Source organism: Botryllus schlosseri, chromosome 12 (genome assembly GCF_051294905.1).
Source record: "Botryllus schlosseri isolate E-star chromosome 12, Bs_hap1, whole genome shotgun sequence".
Taxonomy (NCBI): domain Eukaryota; kingdom Metazoa; phylum Chordata; class Ascidiacea; order Stolidobranchia; family Styelidae; genus Botryllus; species Botryllus schlosseri.
Window position 1 is genome coordinate 9,241,940 of NC_137247.1, and position 22,065 is coordinate 9,264,004.

Consider the following 22,065-nt stretch of genomic DNA (forward strand, 5'->3'; position numbering starts at 1 on the left):
CCTAACCGGCTTAACATTTCTGGGCTATACCATTACCAAGATTGAGTTCCTCTTATCCGATGTAAAAATGCATGGTCGAACACTCACCAGTAGGTCGATGGATTGCAATCGTGCTACCGCGAAAGGAACAACGTGAACGTATTCGAAAAATATATTAATATTGAAATAACACCAAATATTTTCGGCTGACACTCGTCACAGGTATGCCTCCTAAACGTTGGCAACTACTATAGAATTTAACAGATTCTCGGTATCAAAATACTAATAATTCATTGATGAAGAAGTTCAAGGTTCTTTTGTTTCCCTGACCCCGGATCTCGTGAAAATATACGTTGCCCGAAAGTAACTACAAAGCTGCCCCGGACTTTTAGACAACTGCACTCCTTCCATACTGAATGCAGGCTATTTGAAGAGCTAATTATAACCTGGCATGCGAATTGAATGTTATAGTCACGGAGGGGACCCCAGCACGTATACAGGAATCGAACCTATCAGTCACCGTACATTTGAGATCATAATAACTATGGGTATGCGCATGGAGGTATGAGTCGAGTAATGCCGTATCACTAAGGAATCGAGATTTTGTGATCGCGCCACAAACTGCTTGCAACACCCAGTTTGAATTGTAATCGTTTCTCCAATCCCCGAGGAAATCTGAATACTTGATTGTACTTTGTCGGGGATACCGAAATCACACTGACATTTCACGATCACTCTAGATTTATTAAAAGAAAACCGCATAATTCCATCATATCCGCTACCAGACAAAGAAAGGAAAAGAAACGCAGAAGACACATAGGCCTACGACTGGAGCCAAGCTCCAGGCAACGAAAAGCACATTCATATAATGTAGGAACGAAATTCATAAATACTATAGACCACGAAAAATGGTAGTGATATAGGCTAGATGGATAGGCTCTCCTGCACGAAACGAAATGCACCAAGTATCGCTCATGTCTTCGAACCTTTCTGCAGCCTGTGGTAATCGGCGAGACTCAATTCCTTGGCGTAGCGCAGATCTTCGTCATCGCTGGAATCTGCACAAGGGAAGTCGGGTTAAACACGTGAAAGAACACCAGTAGGAAACGGCAGCGAGCCGTTAATTCCTTTCCGATTTTAAATAGGATAAGAAGTTGGTACTTCATACTTGGTAGAAAGCAGAGATGGTCGGTAACGAAGTGGCCTAATACTTTTTTAGTTATCTTGTAACGCAGGCTGCTCATGAATAGAGCTACAACATTATCACTGGACTGACTTGCATAGCCTTTTTGTGTTACAGTGTGTTAGGTGTAGCAATCAGAAAGCAGTTGACAAACTCGTAATTCAAGATAAGGCGCAAGAACTTCGAAGGAACATTGAAATGCTGCAACAACCAGAGGATGTCTTTGATTTTGTGCAGGGATGTTCAAAAATGACTTTTTTTTCTCAAATCGTACTTGATAAAATTGTTAGGTTACCTAATTCAAGCCTACACAACAACTTTGGTTCAATTCCAGCCAGTAGCCTCATTACTACAGGAGAAGAAGGTTTCTATTTACTATAAAAAAAATGAATAAATAAAAAATTGAAAATTTTCTGTTCACCCCATGAAAGTGTTAGGTTGTCTATAGAGACGTTGTTTACCAAATTTGGTTCAATTCCAACCAGTGGAAGCGGAAATATCACCATCGAAAAATTTGGATTATCAATAAAATAGTATTTACGGTGACCAATTCTTTAATACTAAATACATAAATACTATACGTAAATACTATTTTATTTAATCCACATTTTTCGGCGCCGATCACTCCGCTTTCACTGGTTGGAATTGGACCAAATTTGGTAAACATTGTTTCTATTGACAACCTAATACTTTCATGGAGTGAACAGAAAATTTTCAATTATATATTTACTTATTTTCATATAATAAACAGAAACTTTCTTCTCTTGTAGCAATGCGGCTACTGGCTGTAATTGAACCAAATTTGGTGTGTAGGCTTAAATTAGGTAACCTAACATTTTTATCAAGTAGCCAGTACGATTTGAGAAAAAAAAGTCATTTTTGATCACACCTAAAATGTGCACCTTAAATGATTGCTTGTAATTGATCACCATCAGAGGACTCATATTCGTTTTTGGAAGCCAATTTATTCATTGTATGTGTTTGTTTTGTGGAGTGGTGGTCAGTATTTGAAATTGGAATCAGATAAATTTACTGCGAGATACAGTACGACAATCATGAAAACGCTCGGACGTGTAAATGGCATGTGGGATCCGGTCAATTCCGAGAATTAAATTATGGAGAATGCTATTACTGGGAAGGACATTACAGTTAAGTTACTATATGCACACTACTGAGAGCGTTAGGACAGATGCTCCTTTGGTTAACGGTTGGGGGTTAGGGTCATTAGGGTTGGGGTCCTATAAGGGGGTTAAGGTTACGATCCATACTGTGCAGGTACTGTCCTTATAGTGTAATAGACATTCTCTATAGCCTCCATTCTCAATATTATCCTATCTCGGCATGTTTATTCTCGGTAATGTCCATTCACGGTGATATACATACTCGGTAACGTTCTTTCTCGGTGGTGCCATGTACCCATTCCTTGTATTGGCATAAAAGTTGCATGTCCAATGCTACAAGTGCTTCTCACTGCTACGATGCCACAATGAGCAGTAGTGATATTCTACCCAGAATACTTGGGCACGTAATTGGGCCCAGCCCCTAATAAAACACCAATCTCATACTTGGGGGATGCCATCATCAAAAACCAAGGACAGCCAAAGACCAGAAAATTTGGAAACTGATGACTAGGGCGATTTTTTTTGACATGTCAAAATAAGGCAACATTTTGACAAAATTGAAGCGTTAGGTTAGAAATTATTTAAATTGTTTACAACATAAAAAAATTTTTGACCCCTGCATTTCATTTGTATCGTAGATTTTGCACTGTCGGTAAACTATCATTAGACATTTTACAACTTGCAAGCCTACTTCAAGGCCTACCGTTATTGACTACTTCCCATCGTCTGCTCATTGTGAATCATAAACGGTCAAATGAACAAATAGGATGACATGGTGTTATGCTCAACGTACCGCAATATCCTAACTGAATCAAGACTGCTTGGGCATTGCATGGTTGTGATATCACGAAGCGCATGACAAATTTTTTGATGTAGACACCATTGTCAGAATGAAGCAACACGGTGTGTCACCAGCAGTAAACGCACAACTTCAGTGTTGCGTGCGAAAACACCTAATTTGCACACGTTACGTCCAAATTTGGTTAAAATTGAGTTTTTTTTAGGTAAAAAAATGACAAAATTTAGATTGTTAGATCTAAATCTTCCGGTTTTTAGGTTAAAAAAATCGCTTAACTGATGACTGAAAAAATGTCAAAACCCTAGTCCAGTCCAAATGCCACCTGTTCACCGCCTTTTTGGTAAGCAGATTCCAAAAAAATAGGTCATCATTTCCAATCAGTGCCAAAAATAAAAACACATGTCAAAAATGAGGACAATGAAACATTTTATGACATCTCGCCCCTCACCGTAGGAACAAATCTTAGCAAAAAGGCCGGTGTGGCAACTCTGCTTACACTACTGGCATGACAATCGACGTCTTACCTGAATAGTGCAAAGGACTCGTCCTCGACCTCGCGTAACGCAAACGTTCGTTGTGAACACCGTGGAAATGACGGTGGTGGTGATGCCGCGGAGAATGGTGGTGGTGACGAACGTGTCGGTCCCGTCTCGAATGGGAAGATCCTTCGATCGAGTCCTGGGATTCGCTCAGCAGTTTCGCAAACTCCAAATCGTCATCGACGCCTGCAATGAAGATGCGTTAAAAATTTGAAACGCAATTTCGATTCTCTGAGGGATGGCAACATGCAAATAATACCTGCGTCGTCGGATAGGCTTTGACGATAGCAAGTTGTAATCGACTTGACGCTAGCGATCCTACCACACTTGACGGTAAGTTTGCAGACACTTTTTCCAGTTTACAAACGTATATATTTAACAGAATATGCGGCCCCGACATTAACAAAACACTTGCTGTTGAAATCCGTCAATTGAGACGACAGGGACAGCAACAGGACCGCGTTAATAACGTAGCAGCAAAACATACAGAGGCGAAAATAAATAAACAAAAGTAATAAACAACAACACCTTTTACAGATACGAAGTTCAGAAAATTTTTCGTGGAGATGTGTCCAATATGAAAGAGTCATTATGAATAAGCCGAGCTTTTGCCTATTCATCAGCAATTCAGAACAGCAGTTTCACCCGGATTTTAGTAGTAACAGTAAACCTCAAATGCAGACAGCCACCACAAACACTTTCATATCCACATTCACTCGGCAAAATATGGAATGTTTTCCGGTTTTTTGTATAAGAAGTATTGCATGTGGGAGGGGGTAAAAACAGCAGCCTTTTACATCTACACCACCAGTGTTATAAATGTAAAGTAACTCTGCAACGCGGAATTAGAAAAAGAGAAAAAAAATCTTGACCTGCTTCAACAAAAATCCCGACAAATTGGTGTCACGAGTTTCTACATGTATACATCTGGTGCGAAGTCTTATGGGAAGGAGTTTAAATTCTAGTAGATCAAAAATACCTGAATCTAGTAATTGGTTTTAACAGCATACAAGGAATGTTGCGGGAGATTGAACGCCGTACCAGTGGAATAATCAAATAAACATAAGCCTGTAAAGTTACGTCAGTCGGAAGAGTATGGTCGTATAAAAGTATGATCCAGCACTATTGTACAACAATAGATACGTACCACCGTTACACCGTAGAACAAGGCGACAAACACACTAACATTGCGAAAATCGAACACACTGAAATAATAGAGACGCACTGATTGATAGAGAAAACAAAATGACGTGGCCAACGTGCCCCGCTATTTTGAGTGCAGCATTTCTGCACGGCACAGATATCAGTTTGATTTTTTTCATATTCAGTTAAGAGGAAGATAAGAGTCTCATTAATTAGCGATCTGCTCCATACCGTCAACTTTGACAGAAATTAATTGTCCGTTTTCACGAGTTTCCACCTTTTCCCGACCGTTCTCTCTCGTTCTGAATAAAGACAAAAACAAAACATCAAATACAGGTCAATATTAGGCCTACTAATCTCCCAACAGTGTGTGCATAGTGAAAATAACCATTGCTACTGAATCAATTGCATGGTAGAAACATACGATACCGTAGCCTAAGTGAGAACCAATTGTGCTTCAATTGTGCGGTATTCTTCACACTTGCGGCTCGTACAACTAATCAATTCAATGGATAGGCCCATCACAGCAAGTAACATCGAAGGATCCGTAAATTTACCCAATATATTGACTATGTTGAAAATTACGAAGAAAACAATAATCGAAGTTAAGGAATCTGACATTTGTAATAGAAGTCGACATAATACCACATACCTTTTCACTTCTAGTCGCTTGCCGTTAACAATCTTTGTCGTTTTGGACACCGATTTTGCGGATGGACCACCGCTTGACATGAATGTTGACGTGGAAGAGAACCTTCAATAATATGGACATCAGACTAACTCATGTGCTTAGCAATCAGTTGCAATGAAAAACGACAATTGAGAATGCGACACTTTTGAGCATCGAACACACTTTACAAATCCGAAACTAAACCCCAACCTCAAGCCTAACCCTAAATGTAATCCGTATGCTTGAATGTCACATTCTTATTAGCAATCGCAAATAGATCATGCCCAGGAACTATACTGATGCTATATTCCGTAAATACAGATTTGGACAATTCTAGTTATCTTATTAAGGATATTTGTCCTCGGATATTTTTTGCGGCACATACATCGACTCATGATATAGATACACACGATCTGTGCATATGCCGCTGGACAAGGAAGGTGCGGATATAGCATTGCAAGGCTTCTCAAGTCTTGCACCACCCCATCCCGGACATGCTGAGCGCCATGCGGAGAAGTCATGGATACCAGTGTTAGGCCTACTAATCAGGTCTTTGGTCTGACCCGGCCGGGGATTGAACCCATGACGTACCGATCAAGAAGCCGAACGCTTCGCCATTACGGTATGCCAAATGTTTCTTTGCTATAATTCAAATTCTAATCAATTTGTGAAATGTATGTACAGTGTACACTCTCTAATTTCAATTCTAGTCTAATTTCTGGTTTTCCTTGAAATGCTACAGGATAACTGTATAGTGGGATGCGTGACAAGCTTGCTGTACAGTAAGTCACCACTCTCATGCTTATGTGAAGGGACATTAAAGGCTGTATCAGACGAGGCGATGCCGGCGGAGCGTTAGTGTTTGTTTTATCATCGCTGCCATCGGCCAAATCGCCGCCGATTTTAATTGACAGTGTCAATTAACTCGGCGACATCGCCAGCGATGAGAGAAGTGGGAGATGCGCTCATGCGTATCCATATATAAACCAGTGTCGAGACTTGAATAGCGTCACTTTAGCTCAAGCCGTTTGGCGGACGGACCTTCTGGCGAGGCATTGCGAAACGAATTACTGCGATGTAGTACTAAATTATTGAGCCGCTCCACTTATCCAGTATAAGCCGGCGTTGCAATATCGGATGCACCCACCACCTTCGAGTAGCATCAGCACGCGCATATTCTTCTACAGCTATCATGGCAGTCAAAACTCGTGCTACCTTCAACTTTTTCGACCTACCCTTACAAATACCATACTACCATGGTTCAGAGAAGGTTTCATTCGACAAGACATTGCAGCATGAACACATTGGACAGACATCATAACCATATTGCAGAATTAGTTTCGAATATTTTCGGCTAGTTGTAACTTCGTTTCCGGATAATTTTGAACAGGCGTGACTTTTGACTTCAAGTCGAAAGAAAAAAATCGTCAGCTCGACAACCAAAATGGACAGTGTACCCCTTGTTATAGGACTGGTAGCGATCTAAAGTTGTTTTGTCAAAGGTCCAAGCAAATATAAACCAGCCAACTCTAGGTCGTAAATGTATCTAGCTCCGCTGCACAATTGGGATTCTTCGGAATATTTATTCTGTTCGGATTTTCTGGATTATGGACAAGATTTTTCGGATTTGCATGGGTATTTGGATGAGATTGTTCGTATTCGGAAGGATTGCTCATCAGAGCTTTGAGCTGTCGGATGGATTCGGATTCTCAGAAATCAATATCCGCCCATCACTGATCATAATACGGTAGTATGTACGTTGTACACTACAGTGTACCTGACCTGTACAACAGAGATGAGCGGATTTGGAATTTCTATGTCCTAATCCAATCCAAATCCGATACTTCAAATCCAAATCCGAAACCTAATCCATAACTTTTTCATTTTATAGTCCATGTCCAATCCTAATCCGATTCCAATTGAAAATTCAGAAAAAATGCTAATTTATACAAGGGAGGGATTGGAAAATTTACTTTCACAACCAACGATTCTCTTGATTTGAGATAACTTAGCATAGGGCTGCACGTCTCATGTTCATTTGCACCGAGTGAACCATAGTGTAGTGTACTATAAGTACACCAATAACTGATCTGAATAAAGTTTGTCGCCATTCGCCACACCAAATATTAAGCTCCCAGAAAATAGGTAAATCCAATCCAAATCCTAATCCGTTCAGAAAAAAATCTGTTATCCTAATCCAATCCAAATCCGACAAAATTTCACAAATCCTGTTTTTTCAAAACCTAATCCTAATCCATGCTCATCTCTGCTGTACAACAACCAAAAACCGATTCGCAGATGTCAATCATCCCCGAGCAGGTTTAAATGCAACGGGTCAACCCCTTCTGAAACTAATCAAGTGCAACGATCTCTCACATGATGGTAGAGAAATTATCGGCCGACATCGCCGGCATCGCCTCGTCTGATACAGCCTTAATTTGATATGAACTGAACTTATTCAATTTCGAAGTTTTCACTATTTCAGTAATTCTAACGTAATTTGGAAAAACCCATGTAATTCTAATCAAATTTGGGAAAAAACTGTGCATTTATAATTCTAATCAAAATCAAAGTTAGAAAAGTTCAAGATTTTTTAGCTGTCACAACTCTGCGTTGATATGCAATAACAAACATTGCCGGACTGGACCGCCGCAGCGGACAGTGTGCACCGCACGATACTCACCCGTTACCAAATCCTGATGACATGTCAAAGTTTGCAAAACCCGAAGGCATTCCAAAATTTCCAAAATGAAATCCATTCATTTCACGAGAATGACCAGATCTACGGCCAGTCTCAAACGGATCGTCAAACGGGCTGCCGCCGAAGTGGTGTCCTGAAGTGCAACGAGCGGGTCAGTTCGACGCGAGTATCTACCAAGCGGAGCACACTCATCGAGATGTAAGCAAGGCTAGCCTACTGGAACTGAAGTCGATTTATGTCACGTTGCTATGTCAAATATAGTTGGTTGTAGTTGGATTTGCTGGAACCAAAGAATCATAATGCCATGATATGATAGGCCTATGTCACTGAATAACTAACCCAGACTTGTGATATCTGGATCAAAAAATGGTAAGCTCTAATCGGAAAATCAATCACCGTAGGCCAGTGGTTCTAACCTTTTTCTTATCGCGTACCATCTCAAGGTTCTATGATTTTGTTGCGTATGGACAAATAACCGAAACATTTTACTTGAAATGTATATAGGATTATTAATATGGGTGGATTAGCAAATAAATCCGCCCAGCAATTTCGAAACAAATGCCGCCCATAAGCTTATCCGACCCTGATTATTATCGATAACACATACTAACAAGGAAGAATAAATGTGATGGTCGAAATTGTTTCTTCTCCGCAAGCTTATCTAGGCGGGAGGAATGCAACCGAGTTGAATGACGCATAAAGTATTATCTATCCATCTGATGAAGACATTTCTTACATTAGAAAAAAATTATGTTAACAATTTGTGAAAACTATCGTTTGACTTAAAAAGAAATCCCCACGTACCACAGGTTGACAACCACTGCCTTAGGCGTAAACCTACACCAGTGGTTCCCAACGTGGGCGATTTTGAGAAACAAGGGAGTGAAAATACCACAAAGTGGGCGAAAATGTCATAACGTCTTGTGATATAGATATATTTAATTACCACGGCCAAAAAATTGCATGCTAAGACGACTGATTTTGCATATGACGCGAAAGTTGACTAAATAAAAAGGTCGGGAGAACGGACAGAAGTCACGGAAACTGTTTTTTTAATTTTTGCAGTCGATTCACCAGCGATCAGAGTCAGGTGAATAAATTTCCCGCTTAGGCCTATATGTCCTCTTTTTCGAATCCGTAAATATGGGGGGGGGGGGGGCGGAAATTTGTGTCAAGCTTGATAAGGGGACGACGAGTCGAAAAAGGTTGGGAACCTCTCACCTACATCATTCATTTCTATACCATATATTGTTATTATTTGTATTTATCCTATTTCATCCTTACAAACCTGTGTGTCAGGGCATGCTATGGAATGGGAAATTTCCATACCTGCATCAATCGTTCCATACAATAATTACTTTGGATAAAATTATCCATTTAAACAGCCCCGATGCACTAATTCTATCCTCAATTTCTTTGTGGCATGTGTCAGCGATGTAGATTGCTAATCATCGAAGACGGAACATAAAATATATACCAGAATACTTCGGAATCACAACACAAGCTCATGACATGTAAAACTAGTGTGGTCATGGCCACGTACTATTGTCAGTAATATGGAGATATCATCTATACAGAATGACGTGGAACTAAGGTATTGCCCCATTAGAATATATCTTAGAATACAATATCACATCGCTACAATCACTAGGAATTTAGCGACAGTGGGTCAAATGTCTGATTCCCCAGCCAATGTGTGGGTCGTACTCATTAGCTAACATCAGAGTGTCGAATGACCATTCTAACCAAGATTGAATGAAGTTACAATGAGTGTTGGAGGCCAGCATGGCGTAACATATTGCATGATGATCATCTGAGCACAAAGCACGGAAAATGAGTTACAAGTTCAACAAATTGTTATAAATATCCATGTAGGCTAACTGCTGCATTCTCACAGTCTTATGATTTTAAAACTCCTCTTGGTAGCTTACGAAGTGGAAATAACGATAAGCGAAATGTATGCTGTCACGCGACAGCTGTCGAATATCGAATGATATCTTTTTATGGTATTCAGATTGGAATAATTATCATTAATATCATTTTCCTTCGTATGCGCATTGCTCAATATTTTATCTTCAAATAGATGTCGGTCGGAACGAGTGAGTCTGAGTCGCAATTTAAGATATGAACAAATAGACCTGTCAGTTAACGATTTTATGAGGTATGCCATCAGTTTGACGAACCGTAAGTAGGATCAATGTCATGGTTTTGGCAAGACTGCCAAAGTATGGAATGTATGGAAAAAGAATTCCATTATCATACTGATGTATCTCAATTTCGTTATGTGTTGATTGTTTAGTACCTCATTTATGGCTCATTGTAATTGGACACTATTTGACCATGACAGACGTAGCGCTTCGCAAGTATTCGCCAGGCTGCATGCTAAGTGCGGGAGCTAAAGTTGTTTGCTTGTATTTCTTAATCCTTTCAGATCATAGTGTGATTGGGGTTATTGCCTATTAGCATACAATAAAACTGTAGTCACATTCATACTAAGTATTGCGTGGGATTTATTACATACCATACTTGGATATTTCAATATTCCATACCATAACATACCATGCGCTGCAGTGTGCATTGAAAAAAAATCTGCGAAAGGGTCTCTTCCACCGAAAAATTCTGCAAAAATGTCTTGAGGTGATCGGAATGTGAAAGTATGCGAGTGTCCTCCTCCACCGCCTCCCCCTCTCTCTAACCCCTCTTTTCCGTATCTGTCATAGATTTCTCGTTTTTCCTCTGCAAATACATAATCACCGTGAATTCTACAGCACATATCTCCCAAATCGAAATATTCAAGATAAAGTGAGAAACCGGACAGTCAATAAATCATAAGACTGGAAAGTTGTTATTTTTTTCATTTTGTAGATTCGTTCATTTGGAGTTTTCTTTTACAACGAATATCTAGTATGCATTCAGAAATAGCACAAACTCTGTTGGCTGTTCGGTTGCATCAGAAGTGGCTCACTGGAGCCACTAGCCCGATTATGTGTTGGTGATTTTGCAGATAGGGGAATGATAACAACAGAAATATGTCCTATATACTTACTGTCTGATAAGATATCATAGGCTTCCCCAATTTCTTTAAATTTTTCTTCTGCTTCTGATTTACTATCTGGGTTTTTGTCAGGATGCCATTTCAAAGCGAGTTTCCTGTAACTGCAAACACGATACCGTGATCGATATGGGAAGGAATTACAGTTTTCTTGCAAGGAAACGACCATATAACCCATACCGTTACTTGTGTAAATGTATTACATTATGATGCCTCCTTCGATAAACCATAGACTGGCTTGGCATTCTAACACTTTTAACACTATTTCATTGGCCAAATAATCTTGAAATAAACTTACACAGTATAGGCCTACATAATATAGACGTGTAAAAGCACCTGAACGCCTTGACATGTACACAGTTGTTGATATAGTAGTATAGTACTAGTCATACATTTTATTATAGTTACCCTAAGCCAGGGGTGGGTAAACAACGGCCTGCGGGCCGCTTGCAGCCCGCAACACCGTTTTGTGCGGCCCGCGAAAGCCTCAAGAAACAATGTAAAAATAATGATAAAATGCGTACTATAAATCAAATTACTGTGTGTACCTACTTGATTACATTGTTTTTTAATATATTTCAACATGATAGCCCGACCTCTGGGCCCAGGCATTTTGAAAAATTTCAATCACTAAAATCACAGAAAGTGAAGCGTAAATGACTTAATTGGGACCACGAGTGTGATTTCAGAATGACAACACAAGCAAGTTTATTACTTTTAGTGCTGTACTTGGAAAAAAACGATTCGCGAGTGTGTTAGATAGATTTTTTCTTTGTATATATGTAGAAGTCTTTACATTCGTCATATTTATATATTGTAGAAACGTATTTAAAAGTAACATGGTAATTATGCTGTCAGTATTGTGTGTCCTGGAGTTAAACCAAAAGTACAATCAGCAAATCTATAAACAGATCGCTGCTCACAGACTCAAATTTATATTCAGTTTTAAGAATCGGGACAACCGAGTTTCACCACCAATTTTGACTATGAGAACGACAAGCTTCTAAATTCTCAATGTTTCTGACGCGTGTACGTTATCGTCAAATCAATGTTTGGTTTATTTTGAATATACAAATACATGTATATTATTTCCATGACATCGGTCACACTTTATATTATTATATTATAATCGAATAACAATATATTGGCTAAAGTACCATATCCCATTGTGCGGCCCGTGAGGCTGCGAGCTAAAAAGCTTGCCCACCCCTGCTCAGCTCTAAGCAAAGGTTTCATAATCACTTACGCTTTCTTAATGTCCGATTCAGAGGCATCCTTGCTCACTCCTAGAATCCTATAATAGTCTCCCATCGTTCAGATTTCCGTTTCAATTTGATTTGGATCAATTATTTAACAGACAAATCTTCTATCGAGGCAGATATTTCATACTAGAAGGATGGAAGAAATAAAAATGATGTCTGAGCAAAATGAGCATACACAACACACATTTATACAACAAGTAATCGTGCTATAGCTATAGACTGAAACTATTTATCACGAAGATTTTCAAGTAATGGCTCGCAAAGGCTATATAGATTTGGGTCGCCACCCTACCAGAACGAGCATTTAATATAAATGTTCGGTTAAAAAGAGCATAGATCGGTAAAACAATGTTGCCTTATTGGAGATTGGAACTAAAACATTACACTAAAATTGATGCCAGAAATGACACATTTGTTTTTGTGTTAATACTCGTGTCCCCTTGTCCCAAACGAATAGTCGAAATTGACTGGTACTACCAATTTAAATACTCTGATCAATAAACCTACTGATGTGTGTCCTGCGCCATACGGCATATATCCTTGGCCTTGCAGTGGCGGGAATGTAGATCATGTGTAACTACTAACATATGTGAAACCTATATAGTCCTCCAGATGGTGTTTCTATCTCCTCAAAATCAGTGGGCATGAGGCGCTCCCTAGAGACGGGACAAAGCCATTAGTGCGTCGCCATTGCGAACAACACTGGTACGGTAAGTAACATCTATAAATATACTAATCCGATCCGAGTAAGACAGTTCTCCATACACTTTCGCTACTACCATTTTATGTGCCACTAATCTATGACGGTCACTAGCCGAAAACCTCCTAAAATTGACTGCGTCACTTTCAATGACGAAGACATACTACAGTTCAATTAATTATGTAGTAATGTGCGCATACTGCTGAATCAAATTAACATCATCCTGAATGTACGAAACGACCTAAAACCTAACACAACAAACCGACCAAACAATGAATCACAGATACGCGTCATGCATCAGTAACTTTCTAGAATATTCTATAAGGGGAGCAGATAGGGAATTCACCTAGGTCTCAAATATCATGAACGCGTTATGTTGACGTCGACTTTGCACACGCACCTACTACGTACTAATACCGAGTGAGCAGCAAGCGCACTTCTAGGTGATACAGATCAGTCTGTCTGTCACCGAGCCTTACAATCACCATACACGCATTCATCGAACCCTTTGCAGTTGGCGTACTTCTTTCGATAAGTTTATATCTGGCTACACACAAAGGAAATGAATGACATCGATCTTAATTTTAAGCTATCTGCCACACTATTCCCGAAACGCAAATTGTTATCTAGTCAGGTCATGGAATCCCACAAAATCACCACCACCGATGAAAATCAGCGGTCCGCTATAAGACGAGGTATTTACACTGCTTTTACATCGTTCGGCAAAGAAATGCGTCCGGACGAAGTTGACCAGTAGCCGCGAAAAGACAATTCCAGACTTGCGCAATTTCAGATTATAAACTTCACTCTCATATCATTTTTGCAGCAAAAGTCCGCAGTTGTCCGTTGGTATTATATCTACCATACCCGTATGAGACTGGTCACTCAAATATCTTGCAACAGTATGCGAATCTCATAGGCTTGATTTCCGCCGAGACCCTTCCACTGAACACCTGGGGTTCGACTGAACCCTGTAAAAGAACCACTTATAGAGATAACGTGTGGCGACAGATCCCAGTGGAAGAAGACATCTCGTAATACTGTGACAATCTTATATCTCCTCAAATAATTGAATTGGATGCCTAGACTGCAAAAACAATACACTGTAGCGAACTTTCCTAAAATTGTGTATTCTAAAATCAGGTGTGCGAAATTAAGTAGGGCTGTGATGGCAACAGAAGCTGTTGAGCACCACAATCATAAACCCAAGATGGTTTAACAAAAACAAGTGCTGCATTCGTCGACAGTGCACGATCGAACTCCTGGTCCCAATCCTGTTCTGTAACCACATATTCTATGTCATCATTCATGTACTTGGATATTTTTCTGAAATATCAAGAAATCAAAATTCAAGTCTGAGCACAAATTGTAAATGTACCATCCATTACCCTCCGCAAGCAACGATGCAGCGTGTTAGAAGTCGTTGAATTGATTGCTCAAAATCTCCGTAAAGCAGAAACTGTTTATGTTCAAAGAAGTCAGGTAAAGGCGGTAATCCATCAGCTGAGAATACAAATAGAAAACAAACATATTTGATTACTTCTCTTGTGAGTTTCATGAAGACGTTTCTAACATACCAGATGGCTGATTAACTGCACCATTTTCTTCATCAGTACTTGCATCGTAAACATTGTCATTTTGATTGTCCTCTTCAATCTTCGGTTTCAATCTATAAACAGATACAATATGTCCAGTCCACACATTTCCATATCAACTATTTCAAAGTGTGCATAAAATTCTTTATGATATCTTAAAATCCATGAATCACCGATATGGACACAAAGCGGCATTTTAAAATTAATTGACAGAAACCAATTAGTCAACAAACCACGTTTTGGCGCGAAAAAGGAAAGAAACTAGACTACTGCCTATTCTGTGATAAAAAGATACCAAAGGAAAGCAAAAGACCCAAAACATCCCCTGAGAAAATGGTGCCACTCCAACCAAGGTGGCAAAAGGAATACATAGCAAAGGAAATATAAGCGGAATGACCCAAGAAAAGTGAAGGCGGAATAAGGAAAATGACACATTGTTGAGAAACTAAAGCCCGCAAGGAACGAAATAAAACAAAAAAATGCTCAAGTTTTGGCGTATAAACCCATCCAGCTACTTCAAAATTGTTTCAAACTCGCAAATGGCAACCCAAGAATGAGTGTTTAAACAAATTTTCACCAATTATTATTATCCATCTACAATATAAGGGATGAATTACAATAGTGATTCATGGTACCAAGAGTAACTAAGCATGGTCATCTTTCATTTCAATAGTGCATTACAGTCGATTGAGCGTGGTGATGCAATTGAGAATATTGGGGTAATACCGGGTTGGGATAACTAAAAATAAGTTGCAACAGGATTTGTTGCCAGTTTCGTCACCTTTTGGTGTGCATGCCTGCAGAGTGAACTAATTTCCCAATCAAACGGTATCAAACACTCATAAATCATAGTAAATGATATGTGATATGTTATTGCCTTGGTTGTGCAATAGCGCTACATGCATTTTATAATTGCATACTGAAAATATTAATCTATCGCATATCCCAACAACATATGAATGCCATACTTTTCTATTTCGTCCTCTGTGTCACCACCTTCATCTGTCGAACCTCCATATGGATCCTCATTGTCCGATTGAGCAGGATTTACATTCACTGTTGGTTCATCCTCACTAGACTAAACAAAGAGAATTGGATAAAGAAGCTGGGCAAAGTTGCCGAGCCAATGGGATTCGAGTAGTGCTGTCCTATTTCTAGAGCGGAATTCGTGGAAAACTATTGGATGTTAGGTTGCATTTGGATTCAGCCTTTGACAGAGTTGTAAATCGAGAAGTTTGTCAAAAGTATGACATGTCAGCAGGGTTGTAACCAAGTCACAAGGCTCCGAGTCACAAGTCAATGTCAGTTTTATAGTTTTGACTCGAGTCAAGTCGAGTCATTTCAATCCACCACCGAGACAAGTCCGGGTCCAAGTCAGCGAGCAGAGGGTCGAGTCCGAGTCATGGAATTATGACTAGAGTCCGAGTCCAAGTCATTGTGTTGACTGCGCAGTTTCCAGTTAAAGTCTTCTGAAACCGACTTTTATAACTCTGTTTGGTGATATCGAATGTTTCGCATTTATAATATACTAATTTTCCTCCCTTTTAGCAGTTTCTGGTCGCATTTTCAAGTACCAGTTCAAACAGACGAATTCTCAATAGTGTGTTGGCTTCGAAATTACAATGAAATGTCGGTCTTGGCCGTCTGAGTCTCGAGTCAATGACTTGGTTCGAGTCATGCGCAATGACTCGAGTCCAAGTCGAGTCAATACACAAATTGACTCGAGTCGAATCGAGTCATTTCCGTATTTTGAAAAAATGACTCGAGTCAAGTCGAGTCATCAGATAATCGTGACTCGAGTCGGACTCGAGTCGAGTCATGACTCGAGTCATTACAACCCTGCATGTCAGTAAACATTACTTCGATAGATTGTAGATTTGCATTTACTCCGTACCTTGCTAAAAATGGAGAGCTGACAAGAATTTATATTGAACTTGAAGCTACAACGTGTTTTTGGACAAATTTGATTTTATTTGAAACTGCGAGTGGTAATCAACCCTTTCCCACTTATCTTGAACATTTCAAGTTACCATTGTCAATAAAGTCGTCCAGGATAATGCCAAAACTAAATATCCATTGCGTCCAAACTGTGTATGGGCGACGGGCGTACACGACATCAATTTGCAGACTTTGTTTTATGCCAATGAAAACTCCTGATTTCAATGTATCATTGTACCTCATTATCTACAAAGTCGAGTCACAGGGTCAAATCAACAGCCACAAACATACCGCGTCTTCGAATTCAGATGACGATGACGAGCTTGAAACATCGGCGTTCATCGCATACTTTTTCCACGGCATCTGACGTTTCATTTTCGCACAGTCGTCGATCCACTCCTTCCTTACAATTCTACCCCCGGCCCCCTCGACTTGCCTGTACTTTGGGGTGTTCGGAAAAGCGCACCTGTAAAAGTCCCATAAGTCAGACACAATATCGCAATTAACCGAAAACACTTAAACCTCACACTAAATGCGTGGAGTCGCGGGTCCAGTCTTTTCTGTACTGCGCCCCCATCCTCAAAGCCTTATCTCTGATATCACCACGGAGCGGATTTTGAAAGCCGCTAATGACGAAAATCACTCCGCCAAGAATTTGATCGTAAGGCTTTGCGGGTGGCTTCTTTTTTTCTGCCTTGCGTTTCTTTGCTGAAGACGGTGGTTGTTTCGGCGGCTCTCTTTTCTGAGGTTTCGGGGGCGGAGTCTTTGTTTTCAATTGATCTGTAGTTGGATAAAGACTAGTGAATATCAGAAAGTTTGTATTCTTCAATGATGAAACAATTGAACACCTTAGTGATGAACGATCAATGATTTTAGATGAGATAAAAATAGTAGGGTGGTGTGACATACTCGCATACATGAATCAACATCTCGCCAGCCAGCAGCTGCAGGGGGTTTTGATACAAAGCTGATATAATTCCACAAATATCGATACCTTTCGGACGAAGATGAAATGATTTATGGCATTATAGGAGTTGAGAATGACTCTTTGCAAAAAGGTGCGCTTCAAAAAATACTAACCAAAATTCACTGGCGTTGCGGGAGGCCTCTGCTGTTTTGGTGTTGCGGGAGGTCTCGGCTGTTTTGGCGTTGCCTTCCGATCCAACTTTCGTCTTTTCTCTTCCAATTCTCTCGCATCCGGCGATCTGGACCTTCGCTTCAAAGAAAATTACAGAATTACGCCACACCCACAAACAGTTAACGTAATTAATACATACTGCACACACACAATACCTGAAAGCTGTTTTTTATAATGGAAGTTAATGTGTAATTGACCACACTTCCATATCAATGGCGCATTCAGATCGGAAAAACGACGCAGCTGATTTCGACCCAGTGTCCCCGAATGGAGTAGAGGGTCATGAACAGAACTTTATCACATGAATTGTTATGACATATTTTATAGCGTCAGTCATCATACCAGGGATGAGTTAGAATATTCTGCAAAATTCAACGGCATATCAGAAGTTTATAAGACGGGTTAGATTCCCACATAATATCACGCACTTCGACAATGAAAGGCCGTACTTCTACTGAGCTATATCAAGCTCAACAATTTTAATAACTGTACTGGTCAGACAGTATCTGCTTACCATGTGTTCCTTTTTTATCTTGCTTTCAGACGATTCATCTGTAAGGAAACATATTTTGGTAAGATGAACTCAGAAAACTTACACAATCGCATTATATTCGAGTAATCTTCTAATGCAGACCATCAATTGATCACGGAGGATTTAAGAAAGAGTGCTTAGTCAATTTAAAACTGTATATTGCACATGCATAATATCAACAAAAGCAATGAAATTGCAGCGAATTATTGGAATTGCCAACAATATTTCAGATATAGTAGCATGAGTAACGTCAAAATCATGCGTAAATAGATCATGAATATGATAAGTAAGCGACGATAGCAGCAATGTCACAAACGATTTCATGTTTTCTAATTGCTACAGGTAATACAGGTTACAACGCTGAACTACTGACTCCATCATCACTCAATGTAATATAACCAATAAATATAAATTGAAAATATGTATAAATAATTACACACCTTTTTTGGCCAGCTGCATTAGCTTGCCGGGATGGAATGTGGAAGACTTGGAAGTGTCATTGTCATCCTTCATTTTAAAGCTGCCGAAGATCTTTGGTTTCTGAATTGAAAGAGGACACACATTCTAACACGAATTTTGGCACTTCCCAGCTCATTCCAATGGTTTCCGAGTAAATGAGTTTAGGCTTTTCGGTAGCGGTCCAAAACACTTGAGCATCATATAGTTTCAATTTAATCTTGAGATTTCTGCAATCTACATATATGACATTACAGCGGAGCTAGACTCTTAGTTCTGAAAAAGGAGTCTAGACTTTTTCTGGAGAAGAATGCACCCATCCTAAAACCGATAACCCACAACCATTTTCAAATAATAAAATAATGATGCAAGACTGAGCTTACAACATCAGATGGCAGCGATGCCGAGTCATCCATACTTTCAACCCCTTTCTCCGACAATGAATGCAGTTTGACAAAAGTCAATCCGTACGACACCCTCTGAAAATACATAAAGAGAATTAAATTTGAAAGCAAAAAGTTACAACCTACAACTAAAATTACATTTGGTCAAATAGATATAGGTGATATTTGGCTGTCAGTGGCTACACCGACAAGCTTGACATGGTCGTAGACAGGAAATGAGTGAGGAAAACAATTTCATCAGTCACATGACATCATCACTTTGCTGTGATGTCAAAATTGAATATTGTCAGAACGAAAGAGACGATAGAAAACAGGACCTGCCTTGTTAAAGGGTTGAGTGCATACAATCTTGACAATGTCCCATTGTTCCGCTGCGACGTCAGACGAGAGTTTGTCGTGGCTGAAAATTCGAACTCTGGTCGGAGAAGTCCCAACCCTGCTTTCTTGTGGGCTCATAAAAGAAGATGCCACAAGCAAAACCTAAAAAAATGCAAGTATTTACGTCGGGCTTCTAATTCATTTGGCGCCAGTCATATTCTGTTGTACGCACGTTGACCAGTGAATTTGGCACGTTAAATTCGGTACTTGGTGGTCCCTAATCCTAATCTAGACCTACCCAATCTGAATTCTAACCGCGAACCGGAATACATTAGGAACGGTACATACATAACAATTGCCAAGTGACATATATCATAATTTCCACCAATATTCAGTGACGCATTACTGTATTTTCCAAATTTATTATGACAATATTGATGCATTGCTTTCATAATAATAATATTTGAAGAGCTTTTTGGAGGTACCGAACTTTAATATAATTCAATAGCAGATTCATATTGGAATGAACCGGAATATTTTCAGCCGACACTCGTCAGGGCTAATCGTCAGCAACTAGTGGAGAATTGAAAAGAAAATTGTATACCAACAATCGTATCAAGCCACCGGCATGAAATTTTGAATAATCAGGGCGAAGAGAGCGCTCAAATTCAATGTAGGCTACTATTTTTAGATGGTACACAAACTCCTTTGTAGGCAGACTTTGTTGGCGTATTTGGTAAAAGTAGACTCATAGGGACGGAAATGAAAGTTTGAACAGCCTTCAGAACAGGCAAAGGCCATAAATTCTGCCATTGGCAAACATTCGTCAAAAAATCCTGTTTACACCAAAAATTACCAAGATGACGGATTTCGGGTTCTTGGGAGAGGCCATTCAAACTTTAATTTGGGTTCCTTGGAGTCGGCTTAATTTAAATGTTTACAGAGTTCTGAGTTGGGAAAGGATTTGGTTGCGTTACAGTCAGCCTGTAAATACACACTCAATTAAAGATCTGAAGAAACGACTGGTGTGAAATGCTGGGGTCTGATAACTTGAAACTACTATTGCAAGGTTATAACAGAGCATTTACCTGATACTTGACACTTTCTTGACCAGACCGACCCACTAAGACTTCCACAAAGGCAGATCCGTCGTTTCCTATATCAATGCTGGATATTTTCGTACATTTCTCAAGCTGAAAAACTACACAGGCCTGCTTCTCTCCCGGTTCGCATCTCCACTTCTTGGTTGTATCGTTGCCCAACAGATTCTCAGCTTTGTGGGACTGAATTCACGACGGAATAATTTTCAGTTTCAACAAGAGGTAGTCAAACGGTATTTGAAGAAATCTATTGAAAATTAATAATGCATCTCCAACTGTTACATGGGATGCTATGGAAAACATTTCTGTGAATGCAATAGCGTTTTCCAGTTTCAAAGATGTTTAGTCATATGCACCATTTACAACTTACTTCCCAATGAAAACAATGTGATATGTCAATTATGGATAAGTCATCAAAAACAGTGATGCAGGTAGGACCAGGTAGACCAGCTCTGTCAGACAAAATCTAGTATCAACACACTGTACCTTATCTTCACTGCTGAAAGATACGATATGCTTTATCTTCACTTCAGGCATTCTTATCCACGGCAGCTTCGATAAAGATTATTCAAGATCTAAAAACACCAGAATTTGAACCATCACAGAGACATTAGGGAAGGAAATACTTGTACAGGAAAACAAACAATGCAGTAGGCATGTCATACAGTATCATATATCAAATATATTACATTTATCATCACTACTCAAAAGATAATATTCAAGCACATAACTAAAACTATCCTGATGCAAAACACCAGGGTATTCGGCCAGCTATGGTAGGGTTCAACAGGACACAGGGAGCCAAGTGTTCAGAACCAGCCAAGTACTTAATCTAATACCGGAAGTGTGACTTCAAGAGAAAGTTTCTTTTCTGAAAACGACAGTTTATATTGGCCTTTTCACAGACTTTTTGCAATCGTGACCATAGCATTGATTACAAGTCAGCAAGCCCATGTCATAGGTCTACTCATAAAGTGTACAAAAATATTCAGATTCATAGTTTATACAAATTTCCGGTACTACAATTTCATTATAAATCACTGTGACTTTGACCTGGCCCTGCAATCTTGAATTTGGTGATGATAAAATCGCGCATGTACAAATGAATACAATGTATAAGCCCATACTCCATTCAATAGTTTGCGTGAATTAAACATCAAAGTAACTCGTAATTAGCGCAAAGTTGTCATCTAGTAAGCTACTGTCTGAAATGTATCTGACTAAGCAGTGACAAAGATAGTCAATCGTACAAATAATCATCATCAACAAGTGCCTTAAACATTTGAAAATATCTATAACAAAGTAGGATCAAAACAAGTTGTTATCATATTGACATTAAATCTGGCAGTGTAGAAATTCTACTTGTGTGAATCCACACAGCAAACAGGGTAATTATGACAACAATATACCAGTAAGGTGAGCTTCTGCATTTTTG

General features: G+C 39.5%; 2 protein-coding genes across 2 annotated transcripts; both read right to left on the reverse strand.

The window, feature by feature from the left end:
• Nucleotides 1-702: 702 nt before the first annotated feature.
• Nucleotides 703-12,610, reverse strand: LOC145451935 (dnaJ homolog subfamily B member 6-like). Its single transcript, XM_080330153.1, has 8 exons — nt 12,434-12,610; nt 11,182-11,291; nt 10,695-10,871; nt 8,118-8,268; nt 5,417-5,518; nt 4,996-5,066; nt 3,607-3,807; nt 703-1,037 (listed from the first exon to the last, which is right to left on the reverse strand). Exons 1-8 carry the CDS (start codon nt 12,496-12,498, stop codon nt 952-954), a joined length of 963 nt encoding a protein of 320 aa, XP_080186279.1. The 5' UTR covers nt 12,499-12,610; the 3' UTR covers nt 703-951.
• A 1,641-nt stretch (nt 12,611-14,251) lies between these two features.
• Nucleotides 14,252-21,389, reverse strand: LOC145452060 (DNA repair protein XRCC1-like). Its single transcript, XM_080330272.1, has 13 exons — nt 21,117-21,389; nt 20,619-20,813; nt 19,534-19,692; nt 19,192-19,287; nt 18,793-18,892; nt 18,335-18,372; nt 17,763-17,898; nt 17,210-17,462; nt 16,974-17,148; nt 15,713-15,822; nt 14,727-14,818; nt 14,538-14,652; nt 14,252-14,475 (listed from the first exon to the last, which is right to left on the reverse strand). The coding sequence occupies exons 1-13, from the start codon at nt 21,165-21,167 to the stop codon at nt 14,289-14,291; spliced, it is 1,707 nt and encodes a 568-aa protein (XP_080186398.1). The 5' UTR covers nt 21,168-21,389; the 3' UTR covers nt 14,252-14,288.
• Nucleotides 21,390-22,065: the final 676 nt, after the last annotated feature.

Bases quoted from the DNA above. Each gene is read 5' to 3' on its own strand.
- LOC145451935 (XM_080330153.1), bottom strand. From the start codon at position 12,498: ATGGGAGACTATTATAGGATTCTAGGAGTGAGCAAGGATGCCTCTGAA. The intron at 10,872-11,181 runs GTAAGTATATAG...ATGTATTTGCAG, and splicing joins CTATGATATCTTATCAGACA to AGGAAAAACGAGAAATCTAT. The intron at 8,269-10,694 runs GTATGTTATGGT...GTTGCACTTCAG, and splicing joins AATGCACACTGCAGCGCATG to GACACCACTTCGGCGGCAGC.
- LOC145452060 (XM_080330272.1), bottom strand. From the start codon at position 21,167: ATGCCTGAAGTGAAGATAAAGCATATCGTATCTTTCAGCAGTGAAGAT. The intron at 18,893-19,191 runs GTAAGCTCAGTC...CTTTCAATTCAG, and splicing joins CATCGCTGCCATCTGATGTT to AAACCAAAGATCTTCGGCAG. The intron at 14,819-15,712 runs GTATGGCATTCA...ATCTGTTTATAG, and splicing joins ACAGAGGACGAAATAGAAAA to ATTGAAACCGAAGATTGAAG.